Source organism: Henckelia pumila, chromosome 2 (assembly GCF_033568475.1).
Source record: "Henckelia pumila isolate YLH828 chromosome 2, ASM3356847v2, whole genome shotgun sequence".
In the NCBI taxonomy this organism is placed as follows: domain Eukaryota; kingdom Viridiplantae; phylum Streptophyta; class Magnoliopsida; order Lamiales; family Gesneriaceae; genus Henckelia; species Henckelia pumila.
This window is the reverse complement of record NC_133121.1, coordinates 130,808,036-130,832,098: the sequence shown is the minus strand read 5'-3', so window position 1 is coordinate 130,832,098 and position 24,063 is coordinate 130,808,036. Positions and strand designations below refer to the sequence as shown.

The 24,063-nt window shown below is 33.5% G+C and overlaps 4 protein-coding genes across 6 annotated transcripts; 1 reads left to right on the top strand and 3 right to left on the bottom strand.

The window, feature by feature from the left end:
- Nucleotides 1–6,041: 6,041 nt before the first annotated feature.
- LOC140884827 (uncharacterized) lies at nt 6,042–8,624 on the bottom strand. 3 transcript variants are annotated; one of them, XM_073291700.1, is made up of 7 exons: nt 8,390–8,624; nt 8,163–8,323; nt 7,954–8,077; nt 7,811–7,874; nt 7,530–7,711; nt 7,290–7,397; nt 6,042–6,659 (listed from the first exon to the last, which is right to left on the bottom strand). In XM_073291700.1, exons 1-5 carry the CDS (start codon nt 8,615–8,617, stop codon nt 7,704–7,706), a joined length of 585 nt encoding a protein of 194 aa, XP_073147801.1. In that variant the 5' UTR covers nt 8,618–8,624; the 3' UTR covers nt 6,042–6,659; nt 7,290–7,397; nt 7,530–7,703. The 3 variants fall into 3 exon arrangements, with proteins under 3 accessions (XP_073147801.1, XP_073147798.1, XP_073147800.1); XM_073291697.1 differs by having other exon boundaries at nt 7,530–7,874; XM_073291699.1 differs by lacking the exon at nt 6,042–6,659 and having other exon boundaries at nt 7,289–7,397; nt 7,530–7,874.
- Nucleotides 8,625–8,820: 196 nt separating this feature from the next.
- On the bottom strand, nt 8,821–13,303 carry LOC140884826 (uncharacterized). Its single transcript, XM_073291696.1, has 5 exons — nt 13,051–13,303; nt 10,286–12,552; nt 9,905–10,219; nt 9,719–9,818; nt 8,821–9,629 (listed from the first exon to the last, which is right to left on the bottom strand). The coding sequence occupies exons 2-5, from the start codon at nt 10,840–10,842 to the stop codon at nt 8,835–8,837; spliced, it is 1,767 nt and encodes a 588-aa protein (XP_073147797.1). The 5' UTR covers nt 10,843–12,552; nt 13,051–13,303; the 3' UTR covers nt 8,821–8,834.
- On the bottom strand, nt 11,336–12,547 carry LOC140878414 (uncharacterized). Its single transcript, XM_073282016.1, has one exon. The coding sequence runs from the start codon at nt 12,545–12,547 to the stop codon at nt 11,336–11,338; it is 1,212 nt and encodes a 403-aa protein (XP_073138117.1).
- Nucleotides 13,304–19,054: 5,751 nt separating the features above from the next.
- LOC140882614 (protein TRIGALACTOSYLDIACYLGLYCEROL 4, chloroplastic) lies at nt 19,055–22,582 on the top strand. The gene is made up of 5 exons (XM_073288713.1): nt 19,055–19,415; nt 20,153–20,402; nt 20,849–21,230; nt 21,813–22,117; nt 22,277–22,582. The coding sequence occupies exons 1-5, from the start codon at nt 19,141–19,143 to the stop codon at nt 22,472–22,474; spliced, it is 1,410 nt and encodes a 469-aa protein (XP_073144814.1). The 5' UTR covers nt 19,055–19,140; the 3' UTR covers nt 22,475–22,582.
- The last annotated feature ends 1,481 nt before the right edge of the window (nt 22,583–24,063 follow it).

Genomic DNA, 24,063 nt, shown 5'->3' with positions numbered 1-24,063 from the left:
TTTAAATCTCAAATCCCATAATTAATAATTTAATATTTTCGGGCCTTACAATTGAGTCCAAATATTTACAATTTAAAATATCTTTTTCGATGAAACGATTTGAAAAGCTAAATACTTTTCGGAACCAAAGCCCAAATTGTATCGTTCTCATTTGGATTAGTAAATAGGGTTATAAACTTTGACGTAAATTGGATTAAACCTCGCAAAAACGTGTCGTGATTCGTGGCACACAAATTTAGCCGCACAAACATCGTGGGTTAGTCTATACTAAATCGGGAGTGTTTTTTCCCCTATTTTAATATTATTAGATCACGTGAGACCCTTATATTTTTTTATGGAAATTAACATGTGCGTTGATGATACACTGGTTGTAATTTGACAACATCATGAGGAAAAAAAATACTCCAGGTGTAGCATAGAATAATCTCAAACATTGTATGCGGCGAGTGGGTACATCCCAAAAGCAAAAAGAGCCCAGCGATAAATATTACACAGTATATTTTCCATTTAAATAAATATATACTAGTGAAAAATGGCCATGCATACGTAAAATAGAGGTTTTTTTTTATATGTACATTTTTTTTAAAGCAAAAAAAGGAATGAGTGGGAAGTTTTTAGTGGGATAGTGAATAGGAAGGGATAATTAAGGAATAAAGTATTTTGGTGTTCTCAAAGTTAGTTAGTCTAATAGGCTTATCTTTTATATAATAGAATAGATAGAATAGATAACACAATATTTCATAACTAATGAAAAATTATACTTTGGTCTTTGGAAGGAAAAATAACACTTTAGACGTGAAAACGGATTACTTTTCATAAGTTAAGTTAGATCGGAGATTAATTTTATAAATTATTACGTGAGAAAGTCATATAAGGGTTTGCGTGTCGACAAAAATGCGCTAAAACGAATATAGCGATCCCCAAAGAACACGAGCAATCCCCAACTAACACAATCCAAAAATCTAGCATTATTCATCAAAAAACTCAGAAATGTGGTGTGATTCAAACAATTTATAGTGGATTGTAGATAATATAGTTTCTGAATAAAATTTATAAAGTCTTATTTTGTAAACATTATCGATGTTTTTTTCCTCGATATTTACCATACTTGTATTGATTTCTAAAATATTGGAAATTTTAGTTTCATTTGGAAATTTCTCATGCTAATAAAAAAATGTTATATAATATCCCTTACTTTTTTTTTTCGAAAGTATAAGTATAATTTTATCCAGATTTTAAATAATAAAACTGTTGAAAAATATATTATTATTATGTTGAATATTGAATATTGAATGTTGAATGTTGAATATTGAGTTGTAAAATGTGGAAAATTAGTGTGTGATGATGTAGATGATGATGTATTTATTTTTAGACTAATCTCAAATGTTGATCTATAAATAGGTCTTCATTTGTGATGAAAAATACAATTGAGTTGAGAGAAAAATATTATAAAGTGTAGAGTTTGATATATTTTGAGTTTTGGAGTTTTTACTTTTTACCATAAATTTTTACTTTTTCACAACACGTTATCAGCACGAAGCTCTAAAAGTCCTCCATATTTTTCCAAGCTCCAAAACACAAGAAAAATGTAACAAAAGTAAGAATATTTATTTTATTGTTTATTTATTTGTTGTGTGTATATATTTAATATATAATATCATGTTATTATCAAAAATGATCAAAAAAAAAATAGTTTTTAAAAACTTGTTATAAATCCTGGGAGGATGTTAAGACGACATCCCACACTCCCAATAAGGGATACGACAAGTATAAAATTCTCTAAGGTTTTTAAACAATAACGTGATATGATATATATTTATTATGTATATATACTAACTATATCAATATATATTTTCATGTTATTATATAAGAGGTTTTCTAGGACACTGACCTTATAATAACGTGATATTATTGCGTATATTTAATTATGATTATCATTATATGCATCACATGATTATCAAAAAATTTTATTCAACACATACTCGATTTTTTCTTACCCCAACAGTAACAAACAGCTAGTTTTTGCCCTATAAATATGTTCACTCAAACTCATTTTCAATCACACCAAATTCACTCTTTCTCTCAAAATAATTTTTCCTTGATTTTTCGAAGATGAAGATGATGGCATTTATAAGACTATTTTTCACAACGATTATGATCAGCATGCTCACGAGTCTTGTACTCACCAGCGATTTTTCACCACATATTTTTTATCTATTTGTATACGCACTTGTAATTTTTATTTTTCCATTATTTTGTATAGTCATATTAATGGAAATTAACTAATAAAATGCATTGTTATTGAAACATCTAGGACTTCTACTGGATTTTTTTAAAAAAAAACTTTCTAACGATAAAATATAAAATAATAAATATAAATATATATATATGCCCATACATATATATATAATACTTAAAAATAACTTTACTTAATTTAAAATAAAAATACACAAAAAATACAATAAAGATACACGCATGCAATTAAATACTTAAAATTAATTACTAAATAATAATTCATAAGAATTTCATAATAAAATTTCTAAATAATATTTCTTTCACAAAAATTCATGAAAACTTAGAAAATAAATACTTAAATCTAAAAATCCATGCATATACTGAAAATCTATAATAATCAATCATATGCGGAAATAAATGTTCTAGTCTCAACATAAAATTCATCTTAGAGCAATGGTCACGGGTTCTAGCCGCCTGGAAACTCATACGCCCTCGCCGCCAGTCGGAAACACATTATCCTTATTGACATTTTTCTCACTTGCACCATTTAAATCTAGTGATCCTAGAGGCTCAGCACGTTCTATCCTTACATAACAAAATGAAACCACACACAAGCACACATCATATAAAATACGTGGATGATAATTATACGTGCATGATCTTAAAATTATATGCATATAAACATAAATAAATAATCATACTGCTAAATCATCATGCTATAACATAATTCATCATACTTTATAAATCTCAAAAAAATAACTTATCATGATTTCTTAGTTCTCAACAGGTCGTATCCATGTCGGTGGCATCATACTAAGCGATTGATCAATATATAAACCAACGTACGTGGCGGTGGGATTTCCACCTCTGTGCTGCCACTTCACCAGCCCTCTCAGCTGGATCCATAAGCTCATCATACATAAACATCATTAGGAAGGTCACCGGGCCCAGGTATCCCGGCCTCCAACCACATTACTTTCCACCTTCACTTCAACTTTCATAAAAATATATTTTTTTTCTTAACATGCAATTAAGCTTATCATAAAAATTTTTAATGATGCATGAACATAAAAATTCTCATTATTTCTTTATTTCATGAAAATTTGTCCGTAAATATATATTTAATTTATTTTCTTAAAAAAACATACTTATATATCTAATAAAAATGCATGCATGAATTAAATATATATTTACGGACATTTATTTTTCCAAGGACTTGTTCGAGCTGCTGACCACTAGACTTAAACTCAAAAATTCCTAGACTGGCTCAAAACCCAAAAACCCAACTTGACTGGCCCATTAAGCTTCATGGGCCCCCAGAACCATGAGAAACTAATGAGCTCACTTAAAAACATAATTTAAGTCCATTAACTAATTAACTTAAAATTAAATTATTAAAATTATTATTTAACCATTAATTATAAACTAGACCGATAAAATTATTAAACCGGACTCAACTTGGCCCAATAATTCTCATGGATCACACGACCCATAAAAGATTAGTGGGCTCACTTCAATAATTATTAAAGCCCATAAATTAGTTCAATTAATTAATTAACAAGCCCAACTCATTTATTAACTACTTAGACTCTTAATTAATTAAAATAAAATACCCAAGCCCAAATAATAAAAATCTAGACCCGGACTAAAGTTATTTGACCCATCATTTTAGACCCGACCCGGACCCAAAACCCGGGCCCGGCCCGCCTAAACCCAAAAACCCACACTGTACGTGGCTTTTCAAGCCCACGTACCTCACGCTGCCCCATCCTTTCTTGCTTCCTTTGCCCAGCTCCGGCCACCCCTGGCCGGAGCTCCGCCGGCAGGACCTCCCCAGGGTCCTGCCGGACCGACCAGACCAGCCCCTGGTCCAGCCAGCCCCCTAACCGAGCAACCTGATCCCATCTACCCCATGAACCTGCGCAACCCGCCACCTGCACCCACTCACGACCAGCCTTGGTTCCAGCCCTTACCAAGACCGAGCCACCCTACAGACCAGCCCCTAAGGACCCTAACTCGAACCCCCTAGCCCTTGGTTAGTCCCTGGTCTGACCATGAACCAGCAAGAATAACCCGAACCCCTACCCAAGCCGATGCGAGAATCTGCCGCGTCCCGGAAAAAGCCACGTCCAGCTTGAATGCAGCCCTTTTCCATGGCCGAGACACCACCCCAAGACACTCCTAAGGACCCTAGAACGACCCTAACACATGGATCAGCAGCTTAGATCTGTCCAAAATAAAAAAAAACAACCGAAAATCTGGATATATGCAGAAAAACGTGAAACACATGCATGATCTTGTAAGATTTTTCATTCACGCCACATTATACATGCATTAACTGATCAATCATGTAAAAATCAGTGTACTACGATTTAAACGGTGAGCAAAAAGGGATTCGAAACGTGCCTCGATGATTTCTTGATCCAAAAAGTGATTACAACACGTATCGGCGCACCGGGACGATCGAGACGTCAAATATCCTAAATTTTCCTCAAGGTAATCGTGTTGTGTGTGCTGTGAATTGGAGGATGTTTCTGATGAATGATGGAGGCGGCTCAAAGGTGAGTTTACGTAGGGTAAGGGGTAGGTGAATTGGGGTAGAAAATCTTAGGATAATATTTTGGGTAATCTAGGTTAAATATTTAAATAAATACTTTGGTTAGATAATTACTATAATTTAACCTTTAAAAAAATACATGATAATTTGCTAAGAACTTAATAATCTCGAAATAATAAAATAGGAGATTTTTAAAGGTTAATAAAAGTAATTAAAATAACTTATTTTGGGTAAAAACTAGCACATAAATAAATATATATGTAAATACCATAATTTTCTTCCAATTATACCTTAAAATAATATTTTAAGGCTCCTAAAAATATCATAAAATATTTTGGGTGAAAACAAACATCTCGTCCGTCCACGGTCTCGCCTACGCGATTATAAAATAAACTTTCTCAAATAAATTCATAAATCATATCATACCGATTTAAATGCCGAAAGAAATTATTTAAAACATGCAAATAAATCACATAATTTAAATAATCATTCATAAAAATAATTTAACATATTTTTAAATTATTTTAAAATTATTAAATTTCCTAGTTATGCATGTGGATTTACGTGACGAATTTCTGGGCGTTACAGTTATTTTTCTAGTATCACCATGTCAAACTTGGCAAAGCTTGAATTCATTGCACTCGATATCACTGGAAAAAATTATATGTCATGGACTCACTACAAGAAAACAGGGCTTCAGAGACGAAAATATCAGTCTCTGAAGCCCGTTTTTCCGTTTAAAAAAGAAGTTGGAGACGGAACATTTCGTCTCAAAAATCCGTTGTTCAAGGTCTCGTTTCTGATTTTGAAACGGAAAATTTCCGTTTTTAATTTTAGAGACGGACTATAAAACCATTTATAAATCCGTTTTTAATTTGACCAAATTCCTTCAATTTCAAGTTCAATTCGTTTTTAATTTTGTCTTAAATCTATCACTGTTCGGTTTTTAATTTTGTCTTAAATCCGTCACTGTTGGGTCTCAAATAGCATAATGAAGATAATTTTTTTTTCTGTTTATAAATCCGTATATAAACTCATTTCCGATTATGAATATGTTTATAAATCTGTATAAAATTCCGTATATAAATCCATGTCTAATTTAGTTATTAAATTTATATTATATTATATTATTATTATTATTATTATTATTATTATATATATATATATATATATATATATATATATATATATATATATATATATAACACGATAGCATAAACATATTGGCAATCCACAAAAGATATCGCATAATTAACATTAGAATAAAAAAAATATTCCCATGATCCAATAAAGAAAATCTTTAATAAAACTATAACAAATCAGATAATTGTTCAAATCTTAAAAAATATCAAAGTGTGCCCAAATAACTAAATAAAATTCAAATCTCACGTACTGATCTTCACTTCACTTCACTTCACTTATATCGTCGCTCACGAAAGCCAGATCCTCCTGAAAATAAATGATTCGTATATCCCACGTCTTGAATAATTTTACGTACCATATTTTCCAAATATTCTTCCGTGTTCCTCCTTTCCTCAATAAGCTTCTCTTCTCTCCTTCTGCTTTCTATCATAACAAACTTTAATGTCTTCTTACTCTCAAGGATCTCTTGCTCCATCTTTTTGCTAACTGCCCGCATGTCTTCAATTTCTTTCGACAGTTTTTTATTTTCCTCATTTGAGAACGTCTCATTACTTGTTGGTACAAGTAAATTTCCATTATGCGCTCTTCCAAAACGATGATCACGTCCATATCCGTACACCCTCCCCTTTGATGGGCGACCTACCATGTCACACCATGTGTTGAAATCAAATGAATGCTGAGTATGTTCATCGTCATGATCATTCAGTTTCTCTCTATATTTTTCCTATTCAATGAAAATAATGTGTTAGTCTAATGAATATAAACCAAAACCACCAAAATCAGTGTTGCTCCGGATTAAATACTAGTATGAATCAACTATTCTAGAATCCAATTACATATGTTAATAAACAATGGAAAAATATTCAGCCTACTTTCCTCTAACAAAAGAAACTCATCGGCATTATTCAGTCAAACCACCAAAATCAGTCACCCAAGGAAAATTTTCATCGGCATCATCACAGCACAATTTCCTTTAACAATGGATTATACTTTAAAACAGTAACTTGATACTAGATTATTCATGCCACTATATTAATGGGCATAATCATTCAAAGACATAACACTTCTTGGTTTCCAGAATGCATAAAACCTGTTCAATAAATTTTGAGATGGTCTAAGCTAACAAATATAATAATATTAATGAACACTAGCAACTTTTCTTTAACAAAAGAAACTCATCAGCATATTAAAAATCAGCCACCAAAGGGAAAAATATCATCAGCATTATTCAATCTAATTTCCTTTAACAATGTATTAATCCAATAAACAACTTAAATTAAGCTAAATACATAACATGCTTTCATATTGTCGATACGATATCAGAAAAGACATAAAAATGATTAATATGACTCACACTAACTCGGGCCGATTTGTTGTCCACAAATTCTCCAGTACCTTGCTTTCTTTTATGCGTTCGTTCAAAAACTTCAAAATCATCCACATCTCGTCCTAATTCTTTTTCCTACAATTAAATGTATCATATGCCAAAATAATATCAATTATAAAAATGAGATACCTTTAATAGAAACATAAATTTAAAATTGTAATAAGAGAGATTTGTTTGGATAAATACTTAAAAGTACAAAATGTTTACCATTCTCTCCCGGTGTGTTCCAAAAGGAATTGAACCTCCTGCATGCCTTGTAATCGATCCGTACTTTATTGTCATTCGATTATTTCAAGCAACATCACATTTTTTCTTGTGATCTTCTTTATTCCAATGATTGATGACTAAGTTACTCCATATCTCAGCATCCATCCATTCTGGTCATCTACCTATCATATCCAGCGTGGTTGGTTCTCGTTCTAACTCTTCGTGTGCCAATGATAATGCTTCTTTTTTAGCCAAATGAATTGCTGACCTATATCTCTCACCTGCATTTTCGTTCCACACCTTTTTCATTTCCCTATCGGTAAGATTATCCCATTTATATCTCAGCTGCATCATTTAATAAGCAGGCCGTGGTTAAAAATACACCATAAATGAATTAAAACCACTTTAAAAAATTATCACTTACCTTAAAATTGTCCCAAAGCAGATTCTTACTATCATTCGGAACCTTTTTCCAAGTTGGCCAAGCTTCTTTAATGGATCCTTTGATATCAGTTGTAATATCACGAACAACCTCAATCTCAATAAATCTAAGACATACAAGCCAGAAAAATATTATATCAATAAAACTAAACAATTGTAAAAACAATAACTTGAAAGGTGATATGCTTTTACTTATTCATGGCCACATGAATGTTAGTCCGTTCATCGCTGTTTGGTGGAATCTGAGACCCCCGATTAGGTCCTCTTCGACGAACTATTGACGAATTATCATCTTCATTACAAGCATCACTTGAGATATTGTTTTCCGATGATTGTCTTCTTGCCTCCTTGTCCTATGCCAATTAAAATACATAATACATGTGATTTGATAAACTTGACATTATAGGACATTCACACACCTGTGTCTCATTACAGGGAATATTATTCAACCCAGTGTTTTGTTCAGATTCTCTATGATTCACTAGCATTAAGTCTACATCATCATCTTGCAGCCTATGAGATTTCCATCCCATCCGTCCTCTCCTCATTGATCCTCCTGTAATGGAGCCAATAGCTTTCCCTTTGTTGGACATGCTCCCCTTTGATCTTCCTCTGATGGAACCAATAGCTTTCCCTTGGCCGGACATGCTGCATTAACGTTAAAACATTCAATTAATCAAATACATGACAAAGACAAAGATCATACTTTAAAAAAATTGTGATAAAGAAGTAGATACAGTTAAATGAAATATATAGAAAAATGTAAATACCAAAATTTTAACTATTATTTAACACATAAAACAAAAGAATGCATATCGTTAAAAATAAAAATATTAATCAGTATAGTTTCTTCGATAAATAAATTTAATCCTCATTTTCCATTTCATTGGCACTATTGTCAGTGTCATGGTCAGTTTTCTCTTGTGTTTCTTCATCTGATTCGAAGTCTTCAAGTTCTTCCTCTAGCTCTTCACCATCTGAAATAACTTGCTTGTCATTTGCAGCACGACGAAGCTCCTCAAGTTCCACAGAATCTAACTCATCTTCCTCATTAAAAAAAATGTTAACCTCATCAATGTTTGCATCTATGATAATAGGATGTGGAGTAAATATCTCTTCTTCTTGAAAAGCAGACTCAACATTTGGTGGAACATTTTCTTCTTGTTCTTCAAGTAAAGGGATTTCGAATTTTCCCCTAGCTTTCACTTTGCATACTACCATCCAATTGTTCCTTACCTGTTTGATGGTAGGAGGTACAGTGTAGTACACTTGTTGGGCTTGAGAAGATAATAGAAAAGGATCATTTGTATTCAGCTTCGATTTATTATTAATTTCTACAATACCCAACCTATGCACTTTAACCCCTTTATCAGACGTGTCATACCAATGACACCTAAACAAAACAATCACATCCCTAAGACCATAATATTCCAATCCCAAAATTTCTTCCAACACTCCATAGTAGTCTACTTCGTACTCATCAGTGGTGCTACCTAACACACACACGCCATAATTTGATGTTGCTTTGTAACGTCCATGTTCCACTGTTTCAAATTTAAATACATTCACAAAGTATCCATTATAGCAAGACACCCGTCGATTTGGACCATGTGCTAGCTTCTTTATGTCGTCATCAACCTCATAAGGATGTTCTTGAATCTACCAACGAAATAAAAAAAATTGCATTATAAAAATGTTGATAAACTGTTAAGAACTAATAAATAAATTAAAACTGTGTAACTACTTACATGAGAGAGTAACCATGGAGGAAATTGTTGATCACATAAAATTTGAAGCTCCTTATCAGTCATACCTGGAATTTGTTGTTTCTTTTCTTCAGTAAATTTCCTTCATATACCAAGTGCTTGTTAATAGATTTTATTTCACATTTACAAATTAACAGAGAGAGAACAAAAAATTAAAACAAAACTTACGCGAGAAATGGATTTATCTTCTCACAGTTCATCAGAATGTATCTATGGGCAGCTTTTAACTCATCATCTTTCAAATATCTAGTCGTAAATCGAGACCCAAGTGCGCGTCCTGGGTGAGTAAAAATTGACAGCCTACAAGAAGAATCTGCTGATCCACCATCATCATTTCTTGGAACTCGATTTAGTCGTGATTGTACTTGTGGTTCAAAGTATGATGCACAAAATGTTGAAACTTCTTCTATGATATAAGCTTCAACGATCAAAGCTTCAACTCGAGCTCTATTTCCCACCTTCTTCTTTAAATGATACAAAAACCTGCAACAGTTGTTTAATTATATTATGAAAATAAGCACAAATTTAGTGAATTTAGATGTAACAAACCTCTCAAAAGGATACATCCATCTGTATTGTACACGTCCACCAACTTTAGCTTCATATGCAAGGTGAATTGGCAAATGCTCCATAGAATCAAAGAAAGCCGGGGGAAAAATCCTTTCAAGTTTGCATAATATCTCAACAATATTTAATTCAATTTGTTCCATATGCTCTACTCTCAATACAGTTGCACATATATCTTTAAAATAATTGCTTAGTTCTGTTAACACTTCCCAAATTGATTTTGGAAGTAGATCTCGAAATGCAACAGGCAACAATCTTTGCATAAATATGTGGCAATCATGGCTCTTCATCCCGCTAAACTTGTGTGAGCTCTCATTTACACAACGAGATATGTTCGCAGAATATCCTTCTGGAAGTTTCAGTGACTTTGCCCAAACACACAATTCTGTCATTTGCACTTTACTCAAAGTGTACGCTGCCTTCGGTTTGTAAATTTTACCACCTACTCCCCCAATTAGATGCAACTCTGGACGGCTACAATGCTGCTCTAAATCTTTTCTAGCTTTAACATTATCCTTTGTCTTATCTTTAACATCCATTATAGTATTGAAAACATTATCAAACACATTTTTTCTCAATATGCATCACATCTAAATTATGTCGAATAAGATTTGTCTTCCAATATGGTAACTCCCAAAATATACTTTTTTTCACCCAATTATGTGTTATGCCAAATCCACTAATTGGTTGAGCGCCGCCCGATGGTTTCCCGAATGTCACATATGGAAGTCCGTTTACTCTTTGAAAAATTTCTTTCCCGCTTAACCGAAGAGGCGGTGAATCTTTTTCAATCTTACCTTTTCGAAACTTATGTGCTTGTTTTCTAAAAAGATGATCACGAGGTAAAAATTGACGATGGCAGTCAAACCAAGAAGCCTTTCTTCCATATTGAAGTCTAAATAACTTTATATGCTCCATACAGTAAGGACATGCCAATTGACCATGAGTACTCCACCCAAACAGCATTGCATAAGCTGGAAAATCACTAATTGTCCACAAAAGTGCTGCCTTCATTAGAAAGTTTTGTTTATTTTATACATCATAAGTTTCGACCCCAACAGTCCATAATATTTTTAACTCGTCTATTAGAGGACGTAAGAACACATCAATATTTTTTCCCGGACTCTTTGGTCCGGGAATAACCATGTTAAGGAACATGAAGGGCTTTTGCATGCACATCCATGGAGGGAGATTGTAAACTGTAATTATCACAGGCCAACATGAATAAGGGGTACTATGATGACCAAATGGATTAAATCCATCAGTGCATAACCCAAGGCGCACGTTACGTGAGTCTGAGGCAAAAGAAGGATAGGAACGATCAAAATGCTTCCATGCCTCACCATGAGATGGGTGTGCCATTTTTCCACCTTTGCAATGATTTTTGGCATGCCAAGTCATCTGTTCAGAAGTATATGAAGATGCATAAAGCCTCTTGAGTCTAGGTATCAATGGAAAATACCGTAAGACACTAAAAGGAACTTCTTTTCGTACTCTCGGCTTTCTCGGTTTGTATCTAGGATGAAAGCAAACGGGGAATTCTTTGTGGTCTTTGTATTCTTCATAGTATAAAATGCAGTTGTTGACACACGCATCAATTTTAACATAACCAAGTCCGAGATTGGCAAGTTGCTTCTTTGTTTTATACAAATTGGGTGGCAAATTTTCACTTTCCGGTAACATGCTTTTAACGATTGACATGAGTCTATCATAGCAGGCCTCAGGAATATTAAACTCAGACTTGAGATTTAACAACTGGGTGACAGCTGAAAGTTTGCTGTGGTTTTTGCAACCATCCCATAGCGGTTCGTCGGCGTCCTTCAATAAGTCAAAGAACTTTTGTGCCTCATGATTGGGTGGCTGATCATTATTTGATGCCGACCAATCAAAACCTTGCTCAATACCCTCCATCACCATGGTTTTGTAACGAGATCCTTCTTCATTTTGAACACTTTCACAATCAACAGAATGTCTAGCTTTCTTCATTGGTTCACCATGTGCATGCCATATATCATAGCCACGGGCAAATCCATATTTGACAAGGTGATAACGCACATCCTTTTGAATAAAAAAGTATCTATTACGACATTCACTACATGGACATTTTATTTTGTTCTCACTATTGACACAGCCCGAATGTTCATAGGCAAATGTCAAAAACTCTTTAACTCCCTCCAAAAACTCGTCAACGAGATAACCTTTATCGTCTATTCGACGCCACATCCAATCACGATTTGTAGACATACTTTCTGTTTTTCAGTTAGCACACAAACATTTATTATAAATCAAACAAAAAATAATCTTATCTTATATCATAAAACTAGAAACTATCAACTTTCATATAATATGTTGACATGGTATGCAAACACGTATTGAAGGCCTACATTATTAATGTAATATAATCATACTCTTTAATTTAGTCATACACAATTAACCAGACTTACAACACCAGTAGCCCAAAATTTTTAACCCAATATTCACACAAATGTAATCTATTGTATATTATATATATCATCATATTATAAAAGGGGAAAAAATGGAAAAATCAAACACACAAAATCATAAAAGTCTTGGCTGCCACGAAACTCATATTTCACACACATATTTTTAACCCTATACCAATCACAATTTTTAACCTCAATACAAAAGCATAAAAGCTCTCCTCTGTTATGGACCCAATACCGACCATGATCTTAAAATTAATGTTTCACAAAAATAAACTCTATTTTATTGAATATTTTTCTTACCTGTACGTGAGGTATCGCAGGTGGAATCACTGTAAGGTCTTGGCTGTAATGAAACCCCAGAAATCGTTGCCTCCCGATCCCGCCTCTTCAAATTAACTCCACTCTTAAGTATTTTGTAAGGTGGGAAAAGAGGGTGAAGCACTTTTGCATTTTTTTCCGATAGAAAATGGATTTGGGGAAGTTGGCAGGCGATGATTTGGGGATTGTGAAGAGAGGCGCGAAGTAAGAAGCGGGCAGTGAAAGTGTTGGTGGGAACTAGGAATTTTGTCCCGATTAATTTTTTTTTATCTGCGTAAAGATTTAATTAGGAAAACATATTTGTCAAAATATTTTAATTTTAGTTAAAATATTAATTTATCAGAGAAAATATGGAACAATGAGATTTTTACCCACGTATACATTGAAATACTTTTAGAGATGGATTTTTCCGTTTATGGTTTTCACAATTTAGAAACGGATTTTTTTTGTCACAAAAGATAATTTTTGTAAACGGTTTTTTCTACCGAAATAGATTGGTCGCAAAATCTGTTTTGAATCCGTATTTATTTTCGTCTATAAAAATCTAAGTCAAATTTCGTCTCAGATCCGTTTGCGATTCTCTGTCAAAATTTTTAAAAAATATTCGATGTACTTAAAGTAAAACGGATTCATATTTCCATCTTAAATCTGTTTCTGATTTATATACTTCTAATACAAATTTTATTTCCGTATCAAATTTCCGTCTCTGAAACCCTGTTTTCTTGTAGTGAATCTTGATGTTGAGATGCATCATGAGTCATTGGGTCTAAGTGATACCATCAAAGAAATTAATATATCAACCTCACAAGATAAAGCAAAGGCAATGACTTTCTTACGCTGACATCTTGATGAAGAGTTGAAATGTGAGTATCTCACAAAAAAAGACCCAATGATTTTATAAAAATGGTTGAAAGAAAGATTTGAGCATATAAGGGAAGTGATACTCCCGACCGCCCGTGATGAATGAAATACGTTGAGATTCCAAGACTTTAAAAAAGTCAGTGATTATAATTCTGCGATGTATCGAATAGTCTCGCAATTAAAATTCTGTGGACTTGAAGTCACAGAGATGGAAATGCTTGAGAAAACGTTTTTCACTTTTCACGCATCAAATATAACTCTACAGCAACAGTATAGAGTGCGTGGTTTTACGAGATATTCTGAACTCATTGCATGTCTTCTTGTGGCGGAAAATAACAACGAATTGTTAATAAGAAATCATCAATCCCGACTCACTGGATCAACGGCATTTCCTGAAGCAAATGTCGTAATGAAAAATGAAAATCAAAATCAAAGGCATAGACCAGATTTTGGTCGTGGACGAGGTCGAGGTCGAGGACGTGGGCGTGAACGTGGACGTGGACGTAAAAATGATCGCGGTCGTGGTCACAGCCGTGGATATGAAAATAATCGAGATAGTTACTTCAATAACTCATCTCAAAAGAACGTCACGAACCACCCACCAAAAAGGCAGCATGAAAATACGAGTGAAAATGAAAATCACTCAAAAAGAACTGAAAGTGTTTGTTATAGATGTGGCATTCCAGGACATTGGTCACATATTTGTCGAAACCCTGAGCACCTATGTAAGCTCTATAAAGAATCGACAAAGGAGAAAGGAAAAGAGACCAATTTTGTTGAACATAGTGACCATTTAATTGGTTCAACTAGTTTCAATGCTGCAGATTTTTTGAATGATTTCGAAGACATTGATTAAAGATTTGTGGAACTAGATTGTAACAAATTTGTATTTTTTCATACATTCTTGTATTATAAAGCATGTTATATTTTGCATTTGTATTGAACTTAATTTTTCTTTATTGCATTTTTGTGAAGTTTGATATGGAAAATGCCATGAGCAAACATGGAAATAATATCATGGAAATTTGCATACCGGATAGTGGTACAACGCACACTATTATGCAAGATGAAAGATATTTCTTGGAAATAAAACCAACAAAAACAATGGTGAATACAATATCAGGTCCTGTAGACTTGATTGAAGGTTGTGGTAAAGCACAATTTTTGTTACCAAATGGTACAAAATTTCTGATAAATGATGCTTTATATTCACCACAATCGAAAAGAAATTTGTTGAGTTTTAATGACATATATTCTCATGGATATGATACTGAGACGATAACTGATGGAAATCAGAAATATATGTGTCTAACCACATATAAACCAAGAAAGAAATATGTGGTTGAAAAATTATCAATGCTCCCCACTGGATTGCATTATACACATATAAGGCCAATCGAATCAAATATGATGGTTAATAGTTCTTCAATATTAATCAATTGGCATGATCGATTGGGACATCCTGGTCAATAATGATGCGAAAAATTATTGAAAATACGCATGGTCATCCATTGAAAGACCAGAAGATCTTTCAGAATAATAAGTTTCAATGTAAATCATGTTCTCTTGGAAAACTTATTATAAGACCATCGCCAGCTAAAATCCAAACAGAATCACCCATATTTCTTGAACGTATTCATGGTGATATTTGTGGGCCAATTCATCCACCATGTGGATCATTTTGATATTTTATGGAATTGATCGATGTCTCCAGCAGATGGTCACATGTATGCTTATTGTCAACTCGAAATGTGACATTTGCAAAACTAATGGCTCAAATAATAAAATTGCGGAATCAATTTTTTGATTATACAATCAAGAAAATAAGACTTGATAATGCTGGAGAATTTACTTCCCAAACTTTCAATGACTATTGTATGTCAATGGAATTACTGTTGAACATCATGTTGCTCATGTTCATACACAGAATGGATTAGCTGAATCATTGATTAAACGTCTACAACTGATTGCTAGACCAATGATTATGAGAACAAAACTCCCTATTTCTATATGGGGACATGCAATTTTACATGCTGCGGCATTAATTCGCATCAGACCAAGTGCATATCATAAATTCTCCCCATTACAGCTTGCATTTGGTAAATAACCAAATATTTCTCATCTGAAAAATTTTGGATGTATGGTGTATGTGCCTATTGCACCACCTCAAAGATAAAAAATGGGTCCTCAAAGAAAAATCGGTATTTATATCGGTTATGATAGCACATCAATCATTCGATATCTTGAGCCTCAGACAGGCGATGTGTTTACATCACGTTTTGCTGATTGTCATTTTAATGAATAAATCTTCCTAATGTTAGGGGGAGAAAAGAAACACATCGAAAAAGAAATCACATGGTATGTACCAGTATTGTTACATTTGGATCCAAGGACCAAACAATGTGAGAAAGATGTACAGTAAATTGTGCACTTGCAAAAAATTACAAATCAAATGCCAGATGCATTTGCAGACACAAAAGGGGTAACAAAATCATATATACATGTTGTAAATGCCCCTGCTCGAATTGAAATTCCAAAGAAACAAATTGAAGACACTCATGATGTCATAAAACGCTTGAAGCGTGGAAGGCCAGTCGGTTCCAAGGATAAAAATCCTCGGAAAAGAAAAGGCATAGAGAAACACGATGATCATAAAATAGAAAATGGTGTTCCAGAAGAAACACCTGATGATGAAAATGTTCTGTCAGAACCACAAACTGACGAGAATCATGAATTCTCTATCAATTATATTAATACTGGAAAAATATGGAATCGAAAAGATATAGAAGATATTGATGAGATATTTTCTTATAATGTGGCATGTGACATCATAAATGAAAACGAGGATCATGAACCAAAATCCTTTGGTGAATATAAAACTCGTCATGATTGGGCAAAATGGAAAGATGTCATCCAGGTTGAATTGGATTCGCTAAATAAACGCAATGTTTTTGGACCTATAGTCCTCACACTTGAAGGTGTAAAAACCTGTTGGATACAAATGGGGTTTTATTCGAAAGCGAAATGAGAAAAATGAAATAGTAAGATATAAAGCTAGACTTGTTGCACAAGGTTTTTCTCAAAGGCCTGGAATTGATTATGAAGAAACGTATTCTCCTGTTATGGATGCAATTACGTTTCGATATTTGATTAGTTTGGAAGTGTCTGAAAATTTGAAAATGTGTCTGATGGATGTTGTTACGGCTTACTTATACGGATCACTTGATAGTGATATATACATGAAAATCCCTGAAGGATTTAAGATGCCTGAGGCACAAAGTTCAAAATCCAGAGAATTTTATTCTGTAAAATTGCAAAGATCATTATATGGGTTGAAGCAATCCGGCCGAATGTGGTATAATCGGCTAAGTGAGCACTTGATGAAAAAGGAATATGTAAATGATCCAATATGCCCTTGTGTTTTCATCAAGAAAACAACATCCGGATGTGTAATTATTGCTGTATATGTTGATTATTTAAACATCATTGGAACGAATAAAGAAATTCAAGAGGTTATGATGTACTCGAAGGAAGAATTCGAACTGAAGGATCTTGGAAAAACCAAGTATTGTCTGAGTTTGCAAATAGAACAAAAAGAATGTGGAATTTTTGTTCACCAGGCAAATTATACAGAAAAGATCCTTAAACGTTTTAATATGGATAAATCAAATCCATTAAGTACACCAATGGTTGTAAGATCATTAAACATAGAAAAGGATCCATTCCGTCCATGTGAAGATGATGAAGTTATTCTTGGTCCAGAAGTACCATATCTAAGTGTCATTGGTGTCCTTATGTATCTTGCAAATTGCACTAGACCAGATATATCTTTTGCTGTAAATTTATTGGCAAGATTCAGTTCATATCCAACAAAGAGGCACTGAAACGGAATTAAACATATATTCCGTTATCTACGAGAAACGACAGATTTGAGACTTTTGTACTCAAAAGACACCAATCAAAGTATCATTGGTTATGCCGATGCTGGATATTTATCTGATCCACATAAGGCACGTTCCCAAACCGGATATGTATTTACTCTTGGAGGCACCGCAATTTCTTGGCGTTCACAGAAACAAACACTCGTAACAACTTCATCAAATCACGCTGAGATTATTGCGCTACATGAAGCAAGCCGTGAATGTGTTTGGCTAAAATCAATGACACAACATATCCAAACTTCTTGTGGATTATCAGTAGACAAGAAGCATGTGACGTTGTATGAAGACAATGCTGCATGTATTGCTCAAATGAAAGAAGGATACATAAAAAATGACAGAACAAAACATATACCTCCAAAGTTCTTTGCCTACACTCAAAAGCTTGAGAAGAATAAAGATATTGATATCTGTTATATTCAATCAAGTGAGAACTCATCAGATCTCTTCACAAATTCACTTCCCACGACGATATTCAGAAAACATATATACAACATTGGGATGCGCAATCTGTGGAATATGTAAAGAATCACTCATGTTAACATGAGGGGGAGTTTACGTGGCTGCACTTTTTTTCCCTTACTATGGTTTTTATCCCACTGGGTTTTTTCTAGTAAGTTTTTTAACGAGACAGTATAAAACACGTAATAAAGACAGTCATCATATCACGATCATCATCACAAGGGGGAATGTTGAAAAATATATTATTATTATTATTATTATTATTATTATTATTATTATTTTGAATATTGAATATTGAATATTGAATGTTGAATATTGAGTTGTAAAATGTGAAAAATTAGTGTGTGATGATGTAGATGATGATGTATTTATTTTTGGACTAATCTCAAATGTGGATCTATAAATAGGTCTTCATTTGTGATGAAAAATACAATTGAATTGAGAAAAAAATATTATAAAGTGTAGAATTTGATATATTTTGAGTTTTGAACTTTTTAATTTTTACCATAAATTTTTATTTTTTCACAACAAAAACAACTGTACCTATTAGAGACGAGACTTGTCAGTTGTCACTTGAATGGTTATAACGTCACATTAATTCATTTGATAGTTTTATTTTCGACCAAGAATCAATAAGAAAAAAAGGAAAATAAACGAAGAATAGAAGGGCCATAATGCAATTAACCGAAACTAAAAACCCCCGCCCTGGACTCTCATCCAAAAACCACTGCACACTGACTCCCAGATAAGGAATCATTACATACCATACCAAACCCTCGTTCGTCCGGCGGGCTGAAAAATTCCCCAGAAAATGGCGAATCTAAGAACAACGATGGACGCAGCGTTCTGGGACCTGAACATTTCGACCCCTCAAGCCCTTGATGGTGTCTCAAGGGCTGTTCCAGGGGATTCTCCTCCGATTGACGGTGCTAGAGCCAGTAAAGCTCTCAGAATTCAGCAGTTGTCTTTGTTGGGAAATGGGTTCCCTCTAGGCATCATTCCTTCCTTTTCTCCCTCTGCTAATCATAAAGAACTGGGCTCGTTTGCTCTGCAGTCACTTCTGGGAAAAGCAGCTTTCGGCAACTCGTAAAATTCTCAGCACCTTTGTTGGTGTGCGTGTGTAATCGTAATGACTGATGTGTATTTTGTTTTTCTTGTCGTGTTTGTTGATATCCTTTTTTTTTTTTGTTGCTATGAGATGTAATCTGGGGCCATGGTCTTGATCAGGGAAATCATCTATGTGATGAAATATTTGGAGCCGAGGAATCGCTAGGCTTCTCATGTACATATGCCCCTGTCATGTAGCAAAGCTCAAATTCGGTTCTCGTATTATTAGATATGCTATTAAAATCTGCTTTAACGCTTTCGAGCCCCATTCGGTCATTGTAAATATTGATAACTATGTACTTAAAGAAATCAAAGATGAACCGAACTACTTACACTTTAACCATATGATTGTATTTATAGTTTTAAAGGGCAAACTATACTCCTGTTGATTGTCTTTATACGTCCAGTAGAATGGACACATTTTGGCCTGAATAAGTATGATTACCGTTGTGAATTTCTTAATTCTACATCTTCGGGAATTCCATGATTGCCAAATGTCGTCTTACAAAGAGATTTCCCATAGTTACAACTGTTAACAAATGTGCCAAAGATCTTTGATCCATGACTTCCAAGGGTTCTTTATACTGAATTCTTTAATTTACACTAACTTTCTATTTCAACTTTATATTTTTATTCACCATCAGAAGCATCAAATATTGCATTTGTGGATTATTTTTTTCATGTACTAACTGTGAGAGAGAAATTTTCTCTTGCAGTTGGGTTGGTTTAGTTGGACAATTCCGTCCGAATAAATTGATCTCATCTATTAAAGCTGAAGTCTCTGCTTCAGAAGAATGGGATCTGCCTCTGCTCAAGGAAACCGCGAAGCATTTTTTGGATAAATCACTCTATGCAGTGGGCTTATGCTCGCAATTAGCTCTAACATCCTCGTCATCCTTACTATTGAGCACTGAAAAGCACGGTGAGAAGAAGAAAAGGCGTGCGAAGGCCATGCTCTTTCACAAGGTAAAGTTCTGAACATGTTTTAGTAGCTCCTTTCACAAGCCCACCTCCCATTGGCCATTGTCCTTCATTTAATTGCTTTCTGAAGTCTACTGTTTTCAAATGTCCAAACTTGGAAAATGGGAAAAAGGATCCTTCCTGAGGTTCAGTATCAAAGTCTTCGACCTCTGTTTTTTCGACAATAATTTAATTTTTGATAGTTCGCTTGGAAACTTATTTATGTGATTAGCATGTTGATCATCTATTGAGCCATAATTTCTTTCTAACCAATCATAGTCCCAAGTCCCAATGACAAGTTACACATGTCAAAGAGAAATAAAATTTATTCTGTTTTTCTTTGTTACCCACCTTCAATCAAATGTTTGAATTAGGTCCAGTGATCTGCTCAACTTAACCTTTATAATTATAATAATTTCAAAGTTTGCTCTCTGTCTTTCTCAACTTCACAGCTTCCAGATCACGATATTACTTTAGAAGCAGCATGGCCTGAGTTGTTCATAGACCGTAAAGGAAAATACTGGGAAGTTCCCGAGTCAATATCATTGGACTGTTCATCCCTTGTCTCTGAGTCAGGACTAAGATACCGTTTTGGCATACATAAAAATAATGGCTTCCCACAGGCTGTTGGTTCCATTGATGGTGAAACACCCCTACCTTTATTGCCTGGTATATGTGCAAAAGCTGCCTTTTCATATGAAAAGTCTAAGGACCTGTGGAGACAAATAGAAACAGAGGAGGATGTGATAAAAAAGGCAGAAACAGACCAATCGTGGCATCCTTCATATGATATTCGTTTCAAAGAGCCTCATGCGGCAATATCTGGAATTATGGGTAATTTTAAGACTTGTCAGAATGTGCTAATAACTACTAGTTTTATAGTTTTGCCTTATTTAATTTAGTCTATTTGCTGTGAATTTCTTTTAAATTTTTCTTCAAACTTTATGTTCAAATTTCAATGCCTTCATACTTTCCATATTTACATTTGCACTGGGTGTTGGCCTGTTGGGTGCATTTTGTTGTTAAATATTCCTTTAATTGACTACATCTTTCATTATTGAATTGACTGCTTCTATTTCCAACAATTTTGGTACTTTCCACGTTATGGATGGATGACTTCTTCACTGAATATTGTATTTTATGGCTAGATCAGTCTAACAGAGATGTATCAAAACATTAATGCTAAATGCAAACATGGATATCTAACTTGTTTTCTTTGGAACGAAATTTTCAATCCTTACAATGGACATGGCATAACATTTAAATGATTTTTCAATCCTATCTATCATTTTGCAATATATTTGTTTTGATTATGATGATATCCCGAGTTCATTACTCTGGTAACTGGTAAAAACTTGTTTTCCTTTTACCATTTCACACTTCTACGTTTGTCATTCTTTATACTCCTGCATTTAGGAGGTACTTGTGAAGCCTGGTTTGGTGGTGCGAAAGATTCACCCCAAGTTGTGGACATAAATTCTTCAAGGGCTAAGAATAGAGGTCGTTTTGCTGCTGATTTGTTTGGATCGGTTTGCTATACTTTCCAACACGGGAAATTCACAAAGAAATTTGGAGACCTCACCAGACTAGATGCTCGTGCGGATATTTCTTCAGCTTCTGCATTGGTGAATTCAGTGTCCAACCTATACCGAAGGACAGAAGGCAATCAATCATCAAATTTACAGTCTTCTCCAAGATTTAGTTTAATATTTCAGCAGCAGGTTATTATCTCCATCTTATCACGACATTTTTCTCCAAGTCTCATGTTACAAACAAAACTGCCATCCAACATTTTATTCATATAGAAATGAAGTCTCGAGTTTGCTGATTCAATATTCTTTGAAGATGTGTTAGATATTATGGTGTTTAAAATTATGCAGGTTGCTGGACCGATTGTTTTCCGAATGGATTCCAAATTTGCCTTGGACTCTTCAGATGGGAGACGTGGACCTCAGCTGGAAGATCTGATGTACAGCTTGAATTACTCTCTGAGAATCATGCGTTCCGGAAAGGTGGTAGCATGGTATTCACCGAAAAGAAAAGAAGGGATGATTGAACTTCGCCTTTTTGAATTCTAAAACTTTTATAAATTTTGAGACCAATGAGTTTATTGTCTTGAATTTTAGTTCTATCTTGTCCAAACCAATTCTGGCTTAGTTCCCCAGTGATATATTAAGTTTATGATCTGTGATTGTCTCAGGTAGTCGGTTCTAACGCTTAGAAAAAGTGGAACTCGTTAAATTAATTGTTGAAATCGGTGGCCTGTGAAATAAATTAGCATACTACAATAATACAAATTAATGTGATTCTAATTGGTGTGTCGACGTGTATGCAAACTCAAAGGTGATTTGGTGTTTTAATTAAGCAGCTCCCTTGTGGCTTTTTATAACTAATTGACAAAATTTGACTCTCTTTTCAAATGATCACTATTTGCGTGCAGTGGCCAGTTAAGTTACATTTTCCCTCAAATTTTTAAAAATGGTATCATGATATAAGGAAATTTTTTAAATCGTTATATAATTTTTTTTGAATAAATAATTTTTATGTTAATTAATTTTCATATTTTTTTCAAAACTGACATAATAAATTAAATATTAAAAGTTTATATTATGATAGATTAAGATAAAATAATTAATATTTAGTAATTTAAAAAAATTCAAAGGAGATATGATAATAATAGATAAATTACAAATAAGTTATTATAAAATGTAAATTTTTAATTAATTAATAAGATAGTAAGATTATAAATGTTTGGAACGGAAAAATTGTTCAACGAGAACCCAAGTAGAAAAAAGGACATACTGGATTTTAAGAATGCATGCTTGTAAGTTTTTAATATTTTTGTTATCATATCATGTGTTGTATTAATCCATAATCTATTTATCAGTGTGCACACATGTATATCGAGACATGTAAAATAAACTTCCATTTTTCAATTAACCTATTAACTTCTCATTTATCGTTCTATGTGACAATTAATTAATACACGATACATGTTTGCATTATGTATAGCATATATAATGGATTGTGGATATTATAAATAATAAGACAGAAAATGAAAATTAAAAAGTGGGAGAGGCATAAATTTTGGGCTGATTAGAACATTAACTAGCACCAACATGTTTAAATTTAGGCAGTGACACGACCCCTTCTGTCGAGTTATAGTTCATCCACTCCTTTTTTATTTATAAAATGCTGCAACTATAAGAAATATCATGATTAATAAATTCGGTAAGGTAACTTCAAAAGCTTGATTGTAAAATAATTCATTTTCTCAGAAAATAATTATCATGATTAATACACTTTACCAAGATTAATGATGAATAAATTCAGAAAAGTTATTTTACTATGATTAGTAAAATTATCAGGATATTATTAGCTGGACTAAGGTCATTAAAATTTTTAACAATTTTTTTTAAATCTTAATCGATACTTACATTTCACTGGAGCATTAGCTAATATCTTAATTTAAGTTAATGGAGAAGTCACTTTGTGAAATTTTTAGACGATGAAGGCCAAATTCAAGGATAAAGCATATTGGTGTTAATGTGTTAAGAGTAATTGATATAAAATTAAACTGATTTCGTGCATGCAGCTGCTGTGCACGCATCACCCTTTTTGTACACCATTTTACAGTCAGAAAAAAAAAAAAAATCCCTACAAATAT